We start from the raw sequence: 17,787 nt of genomic DNA on the forward strand, positions 1-17,787 counted from the left end.
CTCAATCCACCCACTGCTTACACTTGTTTTAGTTTTACTAACAGTACTGTGTTGATATAAACGGAGAATTAAAACTTAGTGCTATTTTGTCTTCATTCTAAAACAGTTGTAAATCCTTTATTCAATAATGCGTGTTTGCAAATGCTCAAGGGGTCACTTCCCAATAAAACGACAATTTTGTGCCGGCAACACAGTGATTGTGACCGTGTCGCAATCAATGCGTCATATTAAAAAAAGTAAAAATTTTCCGGTCCAATGCGCATGTGACGTCGATGTGGAGTAGTTCGTCGTTGCTTTGACGACAGCTGGTTCCAGGTCTAGGCTAAAGCACAGTTGTCGTGGCCGAGTGGTTAAGGCGACAGTCTCGAAATCTGTTGGGCTATGCCCGCGTAGGTTCGAATCCTGCCGACAACGCCGATATTACTTTTGCAATTTCATATGGATATTCGGAAATGTGGTATTTAAACTATTTCATCTATGCATTAAGCACAGTTGTCGTGGCCGAGTGGTTAAGGCGACAGACTAGAAATCTGCTGGGCTCTGCCCGCTTAGGTTCGAATCCTGCCGACAACGCGGAATTGGAATCACGCTTCCATAAGTGATTTGCGAAAAGTGCGATTTTATCTATTTGCATTGAACATTAAGCACAGTTGTGGTGTATTTTTTTTTAAAAACCAATAAAAACATTTGGAATTCAAGTTTATACGCCGAAACGAACTTGCAAGGTCCTGGGTTTGAACCGGGAACCTTTGGATTGTTATTCGCTAAACTTTCCTCTCCACCTAATGTGCATCAGGATGCTGCGCCATGGGCCTGACTGAAGGCAAAGCGGGTAATTTGCAACATATTCTGGTTGACGAAAGCAATGTACAGTAAGTAAAGTTTAACAGCCGTAACAACTACTGATGTTGGAATAATTTAGGTATTGCATAATAACAAGATATCATCACCGGTTAATACTGCTCTGGTTGTAAGTTGCCGAACATCCTTCCAGAGTTTGCAGGTTCAAAACCTTGTCCACCCACCTCCTGCTTTTCTTGCGAGATTGTAAGTCCGACTGCGTTAAAGTGCACAATAATTTACAATAATAACAGGTAGCTAGTTAGCTAGTGAACTGAACAGAACAGACAGTTGTAAATAATCGTATTCTAATTGCACAGCTTTAAGAGACAAAAACTAAACTAGGCTGAAACACAACAAGTAAAATTAAACAAACCATAAAAGGAAACTGGTAATCTTAAAATGATGAATCGCAATCACGCAACTGAAAAGAACTGAAGAGAACTGAGGAACTGAACTGAGAACATCATGGACGTGATTACGAGATATGCGGCGGAGCTACACGGGGCGTTGATTAGTGATTGCGCGGGGCGTTGCATTAATCATTACATTCTCCCGGCCCAACAACGAAGCATAGCGTAAATAAACATAACCGCGAATTAAATAAATCAAACCGCGTCAACAATATCAACAATTGTGCATGAGTACAACACATCAACAATAGCGTATGACAAATCTATGGTTCGGCAACATATCTGATTGGAGGCACTCCCTTATTGCTGCGGGCCGACCGACGAATCTCCACTTCTGCCGGTTCGATTACCATTTGCTCAGCTGAAGTTAAGGGCACTTCAGCGGATTGTTCAGGTTTGTTAAAAATGTTCTGAGCATCTTGGATTTGCGGTGTAGCAGTGACAGGTTGTTCACTTTCAATCTCGTGCGGCCGACAAGGGGCTAGATCCTTCAACGAGACCGTTGATTCCCTTCCATCCTGATATCGGACACGTGCGTACGTTGGATTTGTGTTGACCAAATCAACTTCATCGACTAAAGGCTCATGTTTGCTTGAGCGGACGAATCGACGAAGGAATACTTTGCCTGGACCCACCAGCCACGATGGCAGAGCCGTGCCGTTTTCCGATCGTCGGTTAAAGGCGAAAAATCTTTCGTGCGGTGTAGCATTAGTTGAGGTGCATAGGAGCGAACGGATCGAGTGTAATGCACCGGGAAGCACTTGTTCCCATTCAGAAACATTCATCCCCCTTGACTTCAGGGCGAGTGTTACGGCTTTCCATATGATGCCGTTGTACCGTTCAACTTGAGCATTTCCAGTAGGATGGTATGGAGTACAGCTGCTCGTTGCTATACCGAGGCCATGCAGATAGGATTGTAGTTCCTTTGACAAGAATGATGAACCTCGATCTGAATGAATATAGTTAGGTAAACCTACAAGTACGAATAAAAGTTTCAAACTTTCGACGACAGTTGATGAGTGTATGTTCGGACATGGTATTGCAAATGGAAAACTCGAGTACTCGTCAATAATTGTGAGTATGTACTTGTTTTTACCTTTAGATGGTAGAGGTCCTTTGAAATCGATACTAACACGTTCCATAGGCTTTGTTGCTTTGATGAGGTTCATTTGAGGCATTTTATAAAACTGGGGTTTACATTCTTGACAGACACGGCAGTTCAAACACACTTTGCGAACTTCTTCAGTGGAAAAAGGCAGGTTCTTTGTTCGAACGAAGTGCAGTAATCTTGTTACACCTGGGTGACACAGCATGTCATGAATGTCATTGATTTGACAATTTTGATTCACGGATGCACTGTACGCTCTGGTGAAGGAATCAGCGCCGACGTTTAGCTTACCTGGTCGGTAGCGAATGGTATAACTTAAGGACGCAAGTTCCATTCTCCAGGTTTGAATTTTGTTGTTTTTAATTTTTGTTCGGCGGCGATTGTCCAGCATGAACGCCACTGATCGTTGATCTGTTATGAGCTCGAAATGTCGACGAAGGAGGAGATCTCTCCATTTTCTGGTGGCTTCGATAATTGCAGTCGCCTCTTTCTCTACTGCAGGATACGATAATTCCGCCCCATGGAGCATTTGAGAGAGGAAAGCAACGGGGCGACCACCTTGGTTCAAGGTGGCAGAGACGGCGACATCAGATGCATCACATTCTACTACAAACGGCAATGTTTCATCAATTGACTGAAGGCATGCATTCATTAACTCGCCTTTAAGATTGCTGAATGCTTGACAAGCCTCGTCGTTTAAGGGAAAGGAGTCAGTTGTTGCTAGTGGTTTCACCTTGTCGGAAAATTTTGGAATCCACTTTGCGTAATATGCCAGCATTCCCAAGACTCGTTGTAACCCTTTTTTGTTTTGAGGAAGGGGAAACTCTTGAAGGGGTTTTAACCGTTCTGGGTCTGGCTGAATAAGTTTATGCTGGACTCTGTACCCTAGAACGTTGATGTGAGGAGCAGACTTGACGGTTTTGGTTTCATTAAACGATAAGTTTCGACGCTTGAAGGCCTTTAGAAACTTTTTTACGTTGAAATCGTGTTCATCTTGATTTCGGCCACAAACTGTTACGTCATCTTGATAAGCATAAACGTCTTTTAAGTTCTCCTCTTCAATGATGCGGTTGATGGCACGTTGAAAATTAATGCCACCGTTCGTGACTCCGAATGGGATACGTTTGTACTGCCACAATTTACCGTTTGCTTCAAATGCAGTGTATTTACGGTCCGAAGAGAGAATAGGAATTTGATGGTAAGCAGATTTCAAGTCATATCGAGAGTAAGTGCTATACTCTGCAAGTTGATTTACCATCGCATCTATTCTGGGAAAAGGATATGCGTCTAATTCTGTATACAAATTGATCGTCTGCGAGTAATCAATGCACATACGTGTTTTCTCTTCAGTTCGTACAACAACAATTTGGGCACGCCAAGGTGAACGGCTGGTTTCGATAATGTCATCTTCGAGAAGTTTCTTGATTTCGCCGGCAATGAAGTTTCTGTCTGCTTCGTTGTATTGCCGAGATTTCACTGCGATTGGCTTACAATTCTGAGGTAAGTTTGGAAATAGCGTTTCGGTTGGCACTAATGCAGCAGGGAGTGCACAAGAAGAAGATTTAGATATAACAAAATCTTCAAGACAGCCGTCATACTCAATTACGAGCCGTTTATGTTGCTTTTGAAAAGTTTGGCCAAGTATAATATCCGCACAGAGATGATCCATGACACCAAAGGTTACAGCAGTGTACGTTTGATTGTTAATTGCAACATCAGCAACGCAGAAGCCGCTTATGGTACAGGATAACTTCGATTGCGCCATTGATACTTTTTGCTGCGTTGGCGAAACGTCAAGGCATAGCGACTGTATAGTTTTGTTACTTATGTAGTTGTCAGAGCTCCCAGAGTCCACCAGTGCACATAATTTTCTTCCGTTTATGCAAACTGATAACGTTGCAGCGGATAAGCTGTAAGGACACAATGCACATAACCGTAGATCTGGCGTTAAAGTTGCAGAAACTTGATGGCCTGTTTTAGATTTACAAACTTTCATAAAGTGTCCGAGCTTACCACACTTGTTGCATGATGAATTCCGGGCGGGACAATGTTTTCTCTCGTGGTAGTTGTAACCGCAAAAGTAGCACTTCTTCCGATTTGACGTTGCAACAAAATTCTGAGAGTGCAACATGTTAGTGGCTGAAGTTTCTGAATTTTCTTTGGGGATCGTCACCAGGGGTTCGCACGTTTCCGCAGCAGCAATCGTTGTAGGTAGATTATAAGCCAACGAGTTCCGATGAGCCGTATCCAGGGCATTTGCTTGGTCGAATGCTGTCTTGAGGTCAAGAGTACTGTTTTCCAGTAAACGTTGTCGTATAATGGGTGATAAAATTCCATTTATGAAGGCGTCTCTACATAGTTCTTTTCGATATTGTTCGCCAGAAATGTCCTTACACTGACAGTTTTTGCTTAAGATTTGTAGAGCTTGCATGAACTCTTGTAAAGATTCGCCGTTTTGTTGTTTGCGGGTCGCCAATAAGTGGCGGGCGAAAATCTCGTTTGGTTTTTTGACAAACAAGTCTTGAAGAATTTCGACAGCTGCTTCATACGTAGTACAGTCTTCTATGAACTCAAAAATTTCTGCAGAAACGAAATTGGTCAATAAACGTAGTTTGTTAAATGCCGTGCTGTTCACTTGCGCTTCGTGTTCTATGGTATAGTTCTCAAATGTCTTTTTCCAATGTTTCCAAGATTTTGCAGCAGTGTCCGAGTTCACATCGATTTCTAGTCGAGAAGGCTTGAAAGCATTTATTGTAGACGACATTGATTTTTGTCTCTTAAATTGAACTGAACAGAACAGACAGTTGTAAATAATCGTATTCTAATTGCACAGCTTTAAGAGACAAAAACTAAACTAGGCTGAAACACAACAAGTAAAATTAAACAAACCATAAAAGGAAACTGGTAATCTTAAAATGATGAATCGCAATCACGCAACTGAAAAGAACTGAAGAGAACTGAGGAACTGAACTGAGAACATCATGGACGTGATTACGAGATATGCGGCGGAGCTACACGGGGCGTTGATTAGTGATTGCGCGGGGCGTTGCATTAATCATGTTAGCCAGTTAGCCAGTTAGCCAGTTAGCCAGTTAGCCAGTTAGCCAGTTAGCCAGTTAGCCAGTTAGCCAGTTAGCCAGTTAGCCAGTTAGCCAGTTAGCCAGTTAGCCAGTTAGGATTCGAACCTACGCGGGCAGGGCCCAACAGATTTCAAGTCTGTCGTCTTAACCACTCGGCCACGACAACTGTGCTTAATGTTCAATGCAAATAAATAAAATCGCACTTTTCTCGAATCTCTTATGAAAACATAATTTCAATCCCGCGTTGTCGGCAGGATTCGAACCTACGCGGGCAGAGCCCTACATATTTTAAGTCTGTCGCCTTAACCACTCCGCCACGATAACTGTGCTTAATTTACAATCCAAATAGTTAAAATCGTACTTTTCTCGAATCTCTTATGAAAAAATAATTTTAATTCCGCGTTGTCGGCAGCATTCCAACCTACGCGGGCAGAGCCCAACAAATTGCAAATATGTTTTAAGGTTGACAAAATACTGAGTTTATGACAGAGAAATGGGAAGTTTTGTTTAAGTACTTCTTGGTGTAAACATCCTTTTCTCTAGATAAGTTAAAATTGTTTGAAAGTTGATCAATAAGTATTGCAATTACAGTTTTAAAAGTCAACTCAGCCCTTTAAAATATACACGAAGAGGATTTATCATTTTAATGTGGTTAAGCTCCTTCAAGAATCTGCAATAAAAAATTCACACATGTTCCGGGATCACTCAGCAGAATGACGCGAAACATTTGATAAATACGGCTTTTTGTAAGAGTTGGCGGTATTAACGCGTCACATACCCAAATTGTATTTTAATTGTGACGAAGGTGTACAACATTCATATATCTTGAAACTCATTCTGTGAGTATGTTTTGTTGTTTTTCCGTTGTGTTGTTGTTTTGTTACTTTCATTTTTTAAGTAAAAATATGCATTTAAATAATTATTTTTAATTGGTTGACTGACAGCGTTGAACTTTTGTTTCCTTTTTTATGTTATGTTCCTTTATGTTGTTTTTATTAAATGGGAATCGGAAACACTTTTGTTCGTTTGGAATTTATGATTCTGCTAGGATTCTGCCAGAATGACACTGGTCATTGTTACAAAGACCATAGAAATCCTTAACAGGTTGGCACTGCATTGGTCTCACTTTCAGCATTGTCCTAAAGTTAGGTAAAAAATAGGTCTCTTTGACATGGATGAGCCAACTCTAGGCTAGTCTACTTGCCGTATTTGGGTTAGTATAACTAAGCTATATTATGTTCATATTTCACACTGTAAAGTGTGGACTACCAGAGTGTTGGTAGCCTAACATTGGCAATTTATGTTTGGCAGCAGAGTGCAGGTTTTTGCATATGTGTCAGTTAAGCCTGTGTAGAATAAAATGCACTAAGGCCTGAAGGCTATAACCTGTAAGAAGTATTCTGGAAACTGGAATGGGTTTCAGTATTTTACAATTTATTCTAGGTTTTGAGACAGGTCTACAAACCTAGAAATTAACCAGAGTACATTTTTTAGTCTTTTTCGACAAGACCTTGAGTGCACAGAGCATCTAAGAGTGCACTTTAAGTGCGAACTCACAGGTTGTCAGAGGCAGGTTTTGGCGCTTTAACAAGTCTCAGTCAGCTTGTCTGCTAGACAAACCTTGGTCTATAACTCTTGTAGAAATGCTTAGTCTTCAATCAAAAGTGAATGGAAACCTTTCCTTTAATATTCCCTGTTTCTAGCTGTTCATTTGTTTCTTGAATAAGACGCTTGGCACTAATTTAAAACCGTTTTGACCCAGTTTTTTTAACAAAGTTCTTGCCCTTTTTTCACCTTTTCAGCGTTCCCAAGAACAAAATAAAAATTTTAAATACATAAGACGTAGAAGTACAACATTTTACCCATAAAGAGAACATTTGCGAATATCTTTTAATTGCCACAACCAATTTTTACTTGACGAAACCTGTGAAAGTTGTTTTTGTCGAGGAATCCATTGCCCCAAGTTTAGGGGAGAAAAAGAGAGAGAAACAGGAAGAATGATTTGTTGCAATTTCTTGAATTGTTTTAAGTAAACTTTTTTGCAAAAAGCTTCCTTTTTGGGAAGGTACTGCCTAAAAGGAAGCTTTTGCCGTTTTGATCCAGTGTTGTAGACTGCCAATGCTGTAATGACACTGTTGACTGCTTAACACAACATGTATAACTTTATAACAGCCAGATTGGAAAGCTTGCTAAGTACGTGGAGGATGAAAAATCTGCAGATTTGCACATAGGCTGTAAACTCCAAATTTGCATGAATTTCTCAGAAATATGTTCTCAGACGTGGGCCATTTATATATTACTCTATAATTTCAAAGTGAATTTAGCAGTGCGTGTAATGCAACTTACTGTAAAAAAATCCTTTCAATCAAATTCTTTCGCGAAATAAACACAGTGCTGACATGCTTTCTTTCTGAACTCTTTGCGCATACAATCAATGGCTTTCAAATGAAGTTGTTGCACAGGGATTTTCCCCTAAAACAGCAAACTTTCAAATCTGGTATAACATAACCTAAAATGATTTTTATTGTCAGGGGTTTAGGATTTAAATTGCCCACCAGTTTTAACCTGTTTCCTAAAGGCGTTGCTTTTGTTTAAAAGCAGCTGGTTGGAAGGGTTGTTTAATATTGGTTCAGAATATGGACTGGGAACAAATGGATAAACTCTTCTCTAGTTCTGAACTTGGTGATATTGGAGATTCAGTAAGTTTCAGTACAAATCATTAAAAATGCATGTATAGGCCTAAAGTGTATTGTGTGTATTAGCCTATTTGTATAACAGTAAGTATACTATTTGAAAGCATTGCAGCAGGCCTAATCTATATCCTGTACAATTTTTTCATTTGAAAGTTTACAAACTGAGCGGGGACTTTCAAATATCTGCATAGCTTTGTTCGATGATAGGGTGATGACTACACAAGGGATTCTTTTTCAGAGACTATAAACGACTTTTTCAAAAAATCTCATTTGTTTTACTTTTAAAATGTTAACATAACCTGAAAGTTATCGCAGACCATCTTCAAACTACTTAACCGCAAGCAGTGATAAATAACTTAAACCAGTGTTCTTTTTTAAAATTAAAAAGGCTAAAACTAAAACATCTGGAATGATTAAAAATTTTTTTCTTTCTTTAAAATATATAGTTGGTATATTTCTCGATTTTTTATAGTACTCTAACCCCAAACAGTCCCAATGGTGTGAACTTGAAATAGCCCAAATTTTTGCTTAACTGCTGTCCAAGAAATGTAACTGTTTATGTATATATATGTCTTTTCTTCATACCCAGATACCCATCTCAAACAATGCAATCTGCCAATAAAATAGCTACTTAGTAGTAACATCTATTTATAAGGTTTATCTGTTATATGAATAAATGTTATAATGTATATACTCTCCACTCTTTGATAGCCTAGTATTTTTGATTCCTGAATCCTGCCTAACCAGCTAATCATTTTTATCAGAATTTAATTTCTCACCATGATTTATCAAATCGACTTCGAAAAACTTTCTATTATTCACCTCACAAGAACCCAGGAAAAGACACATTGTCATTTCCTATAACAAGTAAGTTTTATGTCGTAATGCAATGAAGTCCTGTCCTCTTGTGATATGTTTTTTATCATAATTGTTGTATTTGTGGTAAACTGTAGAAGCAGCAGTGGAAACATTTCGAAAAGCTGCCCCGACTGCATTGGGTAAGCTTGGTCATCGATATGCGTCAAGAGTTGCTAGGTATGTTCTTTATTCTGAAACTTTGTATTCCGTACATACGCTTGTTTTATATAATGCGTGATATATGCACACTTCATTACAGGGACGCATGCATATCACCTTGCTCGTTACTACTTGGCATTATCTACATAAAACGACTTTCTCAACGCAACCCCGACTATCTCCAAGACATCTCCTCCTCTCACCTCTTTCTAGTCTCGTTGATGATTGCATCGAAATATTTGTATGACGAAGGCATAAGCGACGAAGTTTATAATGACGAATGGGCGGCCTCAGGACTCATTGAAACTGAAAGAATCAATGAGCTGGAAGCAGAATTTCTTTACAAAATGGATTGGCGAATTTTTACAAAACAAGCTGATTTTTTACAAATGCTTGATGCCTTTGAAGCTAGGTAAAACTTTTTGCTGTATCATGTACTTTGCATTCGCTTCAAAACCAAACTGTAAAATTACACAACAAATAGTGATTAGTGAATTATGCTGAAAGTAAAATCAAGATGATTTTGTTAGTGATGCTATATGTACAGGTTGGCTTATCAACAAGGCATTGAAAGGGGTTGGTTTTCCTATACGGATTGTATGTGTCTTTTGAAGTCAAAGGTTTCTGTTGCCAACATGAAGAAAAACTTAGAAACATTATCTCAGGTACAGTAAGCTACATGACTGGTTTCCCACATTTAAGCTATGAGTTCCACCAGTTTATCTGTTCATATCTCAGCTCAGGCAAATATTTAGGCTTTGCAATTGGTCTTGATCTCCTACATGTCCCGGCACTGTAAATATTTTGCAAAATCAGGTTTCTGTAAAATGTTTGAAAGCTTTATAATGACTGGAAATTGTGGCTCACGAATATCTTTTTTTAACTCTCATACTAATGTTAATCCCTCTATTTTCAGGCATTATGTATGTGTGTGGTTGTGTATGGAAGTGTAATGGTGGCTAGTGCTGGGGCAGTCTTTTTTCTTAGGGCGGTTTGCAACACCAGGTTGCAGCAACCTCTTCCCTCTTTCCCTGAAGACAAAGCTTCACTCGATAATTACACTGGAATATTGATCGAAGGTATGCTGAGTGATAACAAGGCTGATAATACTTAAGTGCTTGCCATAATATAACAAGTGATCTAATCCACAGATCAGAATGTCTCCGTTTCTTTGGTTCACGACCTGCCCAGCGTGAACAAACAGGATGAAATGGGACAGTTGTCTCCTTTCACAGTTGGAAAGCAACAGAAAGAGAAACCACTTCACAATATGGACAGCGCCATTTTGAGTTGCAGGCCAAGCCGTGCATCGATTTACAACAACAATACCAGCATGAATCAGGAAAGCTTTACCGGATATATTACCCTGTTAGAAGCTGTGATCTTTGCTATGCCACGAAATAATGAGACTGATCAAACTTTTCAAACCTTGGACAAGTGTGAAAGATGTGGAACACAAGATGTCACCAAAGCTGTGCGGTGAGTTGTTTTAAGAGGTTATGTAAATATCAGTAATTTATGAATTTGGTAAATCTTTCAAAATTGTGTTCTTATGTTTCACAGTAAACCAAAATACGAAACTGTGCAAGAAGGACTTCTTGGCTTCAATACTTTAAGACCAACAAACAACATTCCTGCTAATGGTACAAAAGATTGTTACTAACCACACACAGTATTATAAGTGTGACTTGTAATATAATTATTGAAACGCTAATGCATCGTCAAAAATATTACTCTATAGCAATGATTAATGTGACAGTTAACGTATAAACACTGTTATGTTTGTTTAGGTTTGGATCAGAAGCATAAACCTCCTGCCTTTATAACCATCGAAAAGCTTTTTCCAGATTTAAATCAGAGATTGCAAGATGTCAAACATTTTCATTGCACGCTTACACGTTAATTTTTTTAACACAAAAACATTCATTACTGAAAGTTACTACAATATGCTTGGATTAACTGTCTTAACATAGTCATTGCATTTTAGCACAGAATACCAGTTAAAATTTTCTATGGTAGAAATTCTTGAATTCCACAACCTACAGATCAAACACATGGTTGGGAGAAAATAAACAGTTTTATCTGGAAAATATAAATTCAAGTTAACTGCTACGGCTGTCACTCAATAAGTATTATTTGCCCGGATTGTTTTTAATTTCTCACGATACTTACACTTTTTCCAACATATTTTTTTGTATGAGATTTGTAACACAGATCATGCGGATATGAAAAGTAGTTAAAGGTTGGCCGTGCGTTTTACACACAGAAATAAAATACCAGTGGCTTTTGCAAACATAGCTGTGGTTATTTATTGATATATATATGTAGAATATTGTGAATAAAACACGAAAAAAAATTTCAAAAACAACACTTCAAGAATAATATAAGCAACCAGGTCAAACTAACCAAAGCAAACAAATGCATTATGAACAGCACTGTGTATGACAACAAAAAGTGCCATCTGCTCTGCTTATGGATTACAAAATGTTGGAATTTAGCAGCGGAACTTAAACCCATTTGCAACAGATTAATTTAAAGATATAGGAATCAGCTCATTTTGAAAAAGATATGAAACGAAATGATGCTGGTCAGCATATATATATAGAGCTAAAACAAACCATTATTACATGCAGAGGCTAACATACACACAGTACATCTATAATAGTTCCCAATACACAAATGGGTTTGAATAAAGGACAATTTTGGGTGAGTCATATATCAAAACGTTTGATTGTCAGTCTTTTTCTCTACACTATAAGACGCCAATAATACTGCATGAGAAGCAGTTTAATGCGCTACGTCAATCAGAAAAAGCACAAGATACTGCACATTTATTTAAGCTATGTACTATCTTAGCAGATCCACTTTTAGTGTAACACTGGCATTGAAGCAGCCTACTTATCTTTCGTATTATCATAGCAATATGAAGAAAAGAGGTTCAACAATTTTATGAAAATTTAAAATAGTTGCAATGTAAAACGAAGTTGCCTTAGCAACATGCAAATTTAACATGTGCTTGTGAAAATGCATAGATAAGTAGCCAGGTTAAATGCACCAACTAATGAAGGGCAGAATAAGTACCTGAATATTTTAAAAGAGGTAAAATAAAAGAAATTATGCAGCTGCAATCGCTTTCACTTTAAATAAAAGTTGATTACAAGCTTCTTCAGGTGTTTGAACTCTGAACCTTGTCTCTTCGCCCTCGTGATCTTGCGAGTTGACGTACAAGATACCGAGACTTTCCAATAATGAAAAGGAAGATAAGATGTCGATGGTGTCTTCAGTGACGTCATACTTACTTATATCTGACAACCAATGACATGCTGCTTTCGTCAATTCAGTTTCGGTTATGGTTGGGACTGTGAAAGTAGATCATAGTAGAGATAAGTAGATCAAAGTTGCGAAGAAAACAAGCACATAGCATTGGAAATATTAGTATCTCATTTCCACATGGTGATAACCATGATACCAATACAGTACAAAGGGTTAAAAGTTGTTCTATGCACCATTCTGTGTGAGCCTCAGTGCTGTGCCATAGACAAGTAAGGCCTTCTTAACAGAACGTTCATGAGCCTTGTTGATGACATCAAGAACCAAACCCGAGTTGTTGGCGGTGCTTTTAAAATAAAGCAACTTCTTCCATTCCAGAATATACTTCTGACGTTGCGATTTATAAAGTGCCATTGTCCTTAAAATTTTAAGTTATTGGTGAATTATTTTGGCTAAAAAAGTAACAATATGTAAATTATACTTTAAAATATTTTAGAAACTTAAAATGCTGCATCTAACGCAAATCACTTCTCTTTTTAATCTGCCTTATTTCTTTATGTTATGGTTATTGTTTTAATGAACGCAACTTCATCAATGCTTTGCCAATGAGTGTTAAAGTGTTGCTTAGCATTCAGTTAGATTTGCAAATACAGTGCACTAGCTCTACATTGCCGAGCCAAATCTGCACCTGAGATAAGGAATTAACAATATTTCCAATAATGGTTGTGTTTGCAAATGTAATTAGCATTTTGTCATTTGTCACAGCTTTGTTTTCTCACCTATATGCTATTAAACCACTAAACAGCACCAACATCCACACAACATCAAGTTTAAAATCTGTCAGTATGGACATTCCCACATTGAAGAAAGCAGTAATACCAGTAGCAGTGAGGAAGAAATTCAAAAACCATCTTCTACTCCGAGGGATGTGAACCCTGCACAAACAGTGTCATTTGTTTCAAACATTGATTTTATAAAATTCGTACATGGCTTGTATGCAAAAAACAAAAACATAGAAACATAAATAAAAACAAGAATATACTGAATAAAGTGGTAATGAAGATTTAGACAATTTTGTTACTGTTATTTATTTTAAGCGTTTAATGTGTACAAAACAAATAATGATAAAAATAACCATATATTAACTACTTCAGCATAACAAAACAAAAGCCAAATTCTTTTGAAACCAACTACTAGTTTACTAAAACAGTAAAAGTAAATAAGTAAAAGTGACGAATAAGGATTTGCTCTAACTTGGCTTCAGGTAAAAGTGCTTCAAAATGATCCACCGGGACATCTTTAAATCCTTTCAATATCATATTGCTTGAGTTTTTGCTTCTTGATGCCACCAATACACGCTCGTGTAAAACCCTACAATCCAACAGAGATTTATTAAAGTGAATCAAGTTTTGTAAATGTTTTGCACTAAAATATATGTAATTAAATACTTTTTACAAACGCTTAACCAGGCTCAAAACTTAAACTCAAATGAAGAATTGTATATGTGTGTGTATTTGAATTTTATTTGCCCCAACCGTTTAGCATCTTCATCACCAAGTATTGACTTTAAAGCTGTAGACGAATCTGTAGAGTTTTCTTCAACCTCTTTGCGACCTCTGACCCAAAACCGTGCAAACACATATTTCTTGTAATCAACTTCCAACTAACACAAAAACAATTTTCTTTGTAACGTGATGAGCACTACACAGGAAAAGCGCGTAACCATCTAGCCGGTAGTCATCTTGATGTGAAAATAATGTTTACATCATTTCCTTTACACAATGTGCGTTGCCTTCTAGAAATTAAGACATTGCGCTACAATCAAGAGAAATAGCACCGAGTCAAAAGTTTTCATAAAGTGGACACTATTAACATACCTCAATATTTTCATATATGTGCTTAGTTTTTAAACACTTTTCAACAATTTCTTGCGGCACTTCATCATATCCGGCTTCTTTTAAGACATAAGCAAAATGGGTCATAAAACAGAGCTCCTCCAAACTATGCAGGTCATCCTTAAAGTCATCAACTTTTTGATATTTTACTCCTACTGATGTTGTACAACGCTCTGGTCTATCAGGGTCAATGCTTCGAAATTTGTATAGAAGTTTCTTGGCTTCCTTATTATGCTCAAGAAGCAAGAAACTCTCAAGAATATGTGATGCTCCAATGAATTTGCTAGCCCATGATTGCAATCCAGGCCCTTAAAGTAAGAGATTTAGCAGGAATATTTTTAACACTTTCGAAGCTATGAAACTAATTTGTATTATAAAGATGAAAAGCAGATGTTTTACTGTTTTCTAGGTAATTAGAGTCAAAGCAGTACCAATATTTACAAGCAGTGACGCTTTTACATTTGGTTGTAAACTTAGGAAAGCATGTTATGTGTTCACTCAGACGTAGCACGTATTGATGTAGCGTATTTACTTATAATTACAAACTAAAATCTTATAACATATGTTGCAAAAATACGAGCAAGTTTTGGATTCAAGGTTGCTAGAATCTGTAAAAAAGTTGCAGTCAAATCTAGCAGTTACATTTAAATAATTGTAGCATTTGCATTAAAAATTTTAGTATTTTTCTTGAAATGGCATCAGAATGAATTAACTATCAAGAAATGAAATTGTATACACAAACTGACTTAAATTATGCTTTTTACACAGATCAATTGATGTAACTATAATACAAGACACCATCAACCAGAAGTGAGAAATCACCATGCAGTAACCTATATAGAGGCAAACTATTGGCTCCTGCTTCATACCTGGCACTGGTTTATCAATTATTTTCGCAACAAGCAGCAGCTGTTATATGCACTTTACTACTTTGAGTATATAATTAGAAAATACTCATAGCATAAGCGTAACTGCTAGGAATTTCTTATCTGAATACTTCGCTGGCCTACTTCTAATCATTTTATGCATATTACACTAAGATTTCGGCAATATATTGCCAAATTCATGGATATATGTAGCCTACTTATTTACCGGCACAAAAATGCCAGTTTAGGCTAAAGCCTTCAACAATTTATTTACCAACGTAATTTGACATTCTGTATTTTACTCTATAGAGTTAATCATAATAATTGCAAATATTATAAGGCCAAATTATAAGGTCTCTTACCCACTGCTACAGGATCTCCCGTTTTTATATGACTTTTGCAGAGTTCTTGAATGAGTTCAGATCTTCTCAATGGTATTGGGCTTGCTTTAGCATGTGAAAAAGTCTCTTCTTTAAAAAGTGAAGGTGACAAAACTAAATTTCTAACTTGCTGAGCAAAAAACGCCTTGCTACAAGCACGACAATTCAAATTGGTAGTACAGGCAAACATGGTATTTCAAAATTCATTTCACAGGTTACAGTTCATGCTTTTGTTGCACAAATATTCTTTTTCGGGGTTGTTAAACACCAAAATAAATTGTGTGACACGAATTCCGCTCTAACCTTCAACAAAAGCTTTTGCAGCTGCATCAGCTGTAAGAAGTGAAGCATGAAAAGTGTTGAACCGTGACAAACTCCCCCTTGCTTTCCTGTTTCCTTTTCCCTTTACTTTAGTTTAAACCAGTTTATAAACGGATGTGTTTGGGAAACCAACCCAATGTGTATTTTTTCTGAACCCAAACAGAAACTAAACCACTAAGAGCGAAAAACAAAACCCCGAACTTATGAAGTTGAAGGTTGATGGGTAGTGACCACATGTTAGAGCTTCACCCAAAAGCTATTGAAAACGCGATTGTGTATTATTAAAACAACTTTTATCTTAAAATATAAGAATCCTAAACAAAAAAATTTACTCCAAATAAACTTCCCTGGGTTAAAGTAGTGCTACTTGGGGAACGCAGTCATAAAAGAATAGTATTAGTAACGGTAATTTGCTGCGATGTCTATAAAATTTCCGTGCTATGAATGATTTATGGTCTATCCTCTATCAGAAATTGCACAAGGCCTAGCTCGGTATTCGGGGCTCGAGAGATGAGGAATCATCGACGATCTCAAGTCATGCAAAGACTTTTCTCAGTCTGAGGATAAAGATTTCGATACCATACCATTAAAGAAATATTTTCTTGTAAGTTGTGTTTTCTATTCTTAACTAAATAGGCTATACGCCGGTGGTTTCATTCCAACCGGTGAAAGTCGAATTTAATTATTTAACTTTGTCTCCGTTTTGATGTTATTTCCTTGATGAAGTTAGTATGGTCACTTATCTAAATTACGTCCTAAAATTTTTGTCATTACACACATTAAATTACGTAACTAAAAAATATTTCAGTTAAATTATATAACGATAAACTTTCTTATTTTGTAAGGTAAATGTAACCTGAAGACTGAGTTGTTTATAACGTATAAAGTTTTGATTGGCAGTATGATTTTCATTGTTGCGACATTTAGCGGATTATCAAAACATTACCTGCTTGACACGAGTGGTCCAACTACGCAAGTTTTACAACTAGCTAACAAAACTCAATTTACAAGTAAACACTTTTCAAAATTACGCTGTGAGTTAAGTATACTGGGGACAGAGGAAATCTTTTTAAATTAAAAAATGAAATAGTTACGAAAACATTACTACGCAAATAATTTTTTTGGCATAGTTTTCAAAAACGTGTTTTGAAATAAACAACTGTATAAATTATAAAAAAAAAAAAATTTTATCAAAACTTCACATAAAAATACACATAGTAAACACAGAAAACGATTATCTTCAATTAAAAAAGTTAATTAATTAGAAAAAACATTTTCAGCCAATGTTTACCTTTCCATAAAATTTCACATTTTAGCTTAAAGAAAACTTAAATAACCTATACAGAGTACGTACCAGGCATACCTGGTTTGTGTTAAACAACAAGTGATCGTTGCGACAGCCTGAAAATTTCCATTATCCTACTAACAGTAAAAATTCAGAAGTCGTAGAAAGGAAACTCTTGTTTATTATTGACAATATCTTTCCGAATCGATCTTGGAAATCAAACATCGAACTTAGTGGCACCGGCATTTATTCTTAAGGTTTAATTCTTTAAACATTTAGAATTTGATGTGATATCTCTCAAAGCGCAAATATTATTTGCCTATCTGATGGTAATCACCGTTACCGCGTGCGGTTCGCTTAATTGAAAGGCGAAGTTCTTCTTCTGACAGGTCAATAACACTTTGCTTTGTGCATAACCGTAAAAGTTTCATTAATATAATAGAACATATCTTATCCAACTTAAATTGTAATTTAGTAAGCGAAAATGGTAAATTATCTCACAGGCAATGTTAGTTTGTATATGTTTGTTAATTTAAACTTGTGAATCACTTTTCATAAAACGCTTTTTCGTGAATCGCTTTTCATCGCGGTGGTTAATTAATTTGCTTTGTTTGTTCAA

At 36.9% G+C, this 17,787-nt stretch overlaps 2 protein-coding genes and 2 non-coding genes across 4 annotated transcripts; 2 read left to right on the forward strand and 2 right to left on the reverse strand.

The window, feature by feature from the left end:
- Window positions 1-332: 332 nt before the first annotated feature.
- Trnas-cga (transfer RNA serine (anticodon CGA)) lies at window positions 333-414 on the forward strand. The gene has a single exon. It is a non-coding gene; the product is annotated as a tRNA-Ser (tRNA).
- Window positions 415-5,683: 5,269 nt separating this feature from the next.
- On the reverse strand, window positions 5,684-5,765 carry Trnal-uaa (transfer RNA leucine (anticodon UAA)). The gene has a single exon. It is a non-coding gene; the product is annotated as a tRNA-Leu (tRNA).
- Window positions 5,766-7,950: 2,185 nt separating this feature from the next.
- LOC143468978 (protein CNPPD1-like) lies at window positions 7,951-11,444 on the forward strand. Its single transcript, XM_076966480.1, has 9 exons — window positions 7,951-8,140; window positions 8,899-9,001; window positions 9,088-9,169; window positions 9,252-9,563; window positions 9,699-9,816; window positions 10,068-10,230; window positions 10,303-10,630; window positions 10,715-10,794; window positions 10,942-11,444. Exons 1-9 carry the CDS (start codon window positions 8,078-8,080, stop codon window positions 11,052-11,054), a joined length of 1,362 nt encoding a protein of 453 aa, XP_076822595.1. The 5' UTR covers window positions 7,951-8,077; the 3' UTR covers window positions 11,055-11,444.
- On the reverse strand, window positions 11,436-16,035 carry LOC143468979 (transmembrane protein 143-like). The gene is made up of 7 exons (XM_076966481.1): window positions 15,545-16,035; window positions 14,299-14,624; window positions 13,957-14,084; window positions 13,676-13,792; window positions 13,201-13,356; window positions 12,658-12,839; window positions 11,436-12,510 (listed from the first exon to the last, which is right to left on the reverse strand). The coding sequence occupies exons 1-7, from the start codon at window positions 15,750-15,752 to the stop codon at window positions 12,266-12,268; spliced, it is 1,362 nt and encodes a 453-aa protein (XP_076822596.1). The 5' UTR covers window positions 15,753-16,035; the 3' UTR covers window positions 11,436-12,265.
- Between the last annotated feature and the right edge of the window lie 1,752 nt (window positions 16,036-17,787).

This window comes from Clavelina lepadiformis, chromosome 8 (genome assembly GCF_947623445.1).
Source record: "Clavelina lepadiformis chromosome 8, kaClaLepa1.1, whole genome shotgun sequence".
Lineage (NCBI taxonomy): Eukaryota > Metazoa > Chordata > Ascidiacea > Aplousobranchia > Clavelinidae > Clavelina > Clavelina lepadiformis.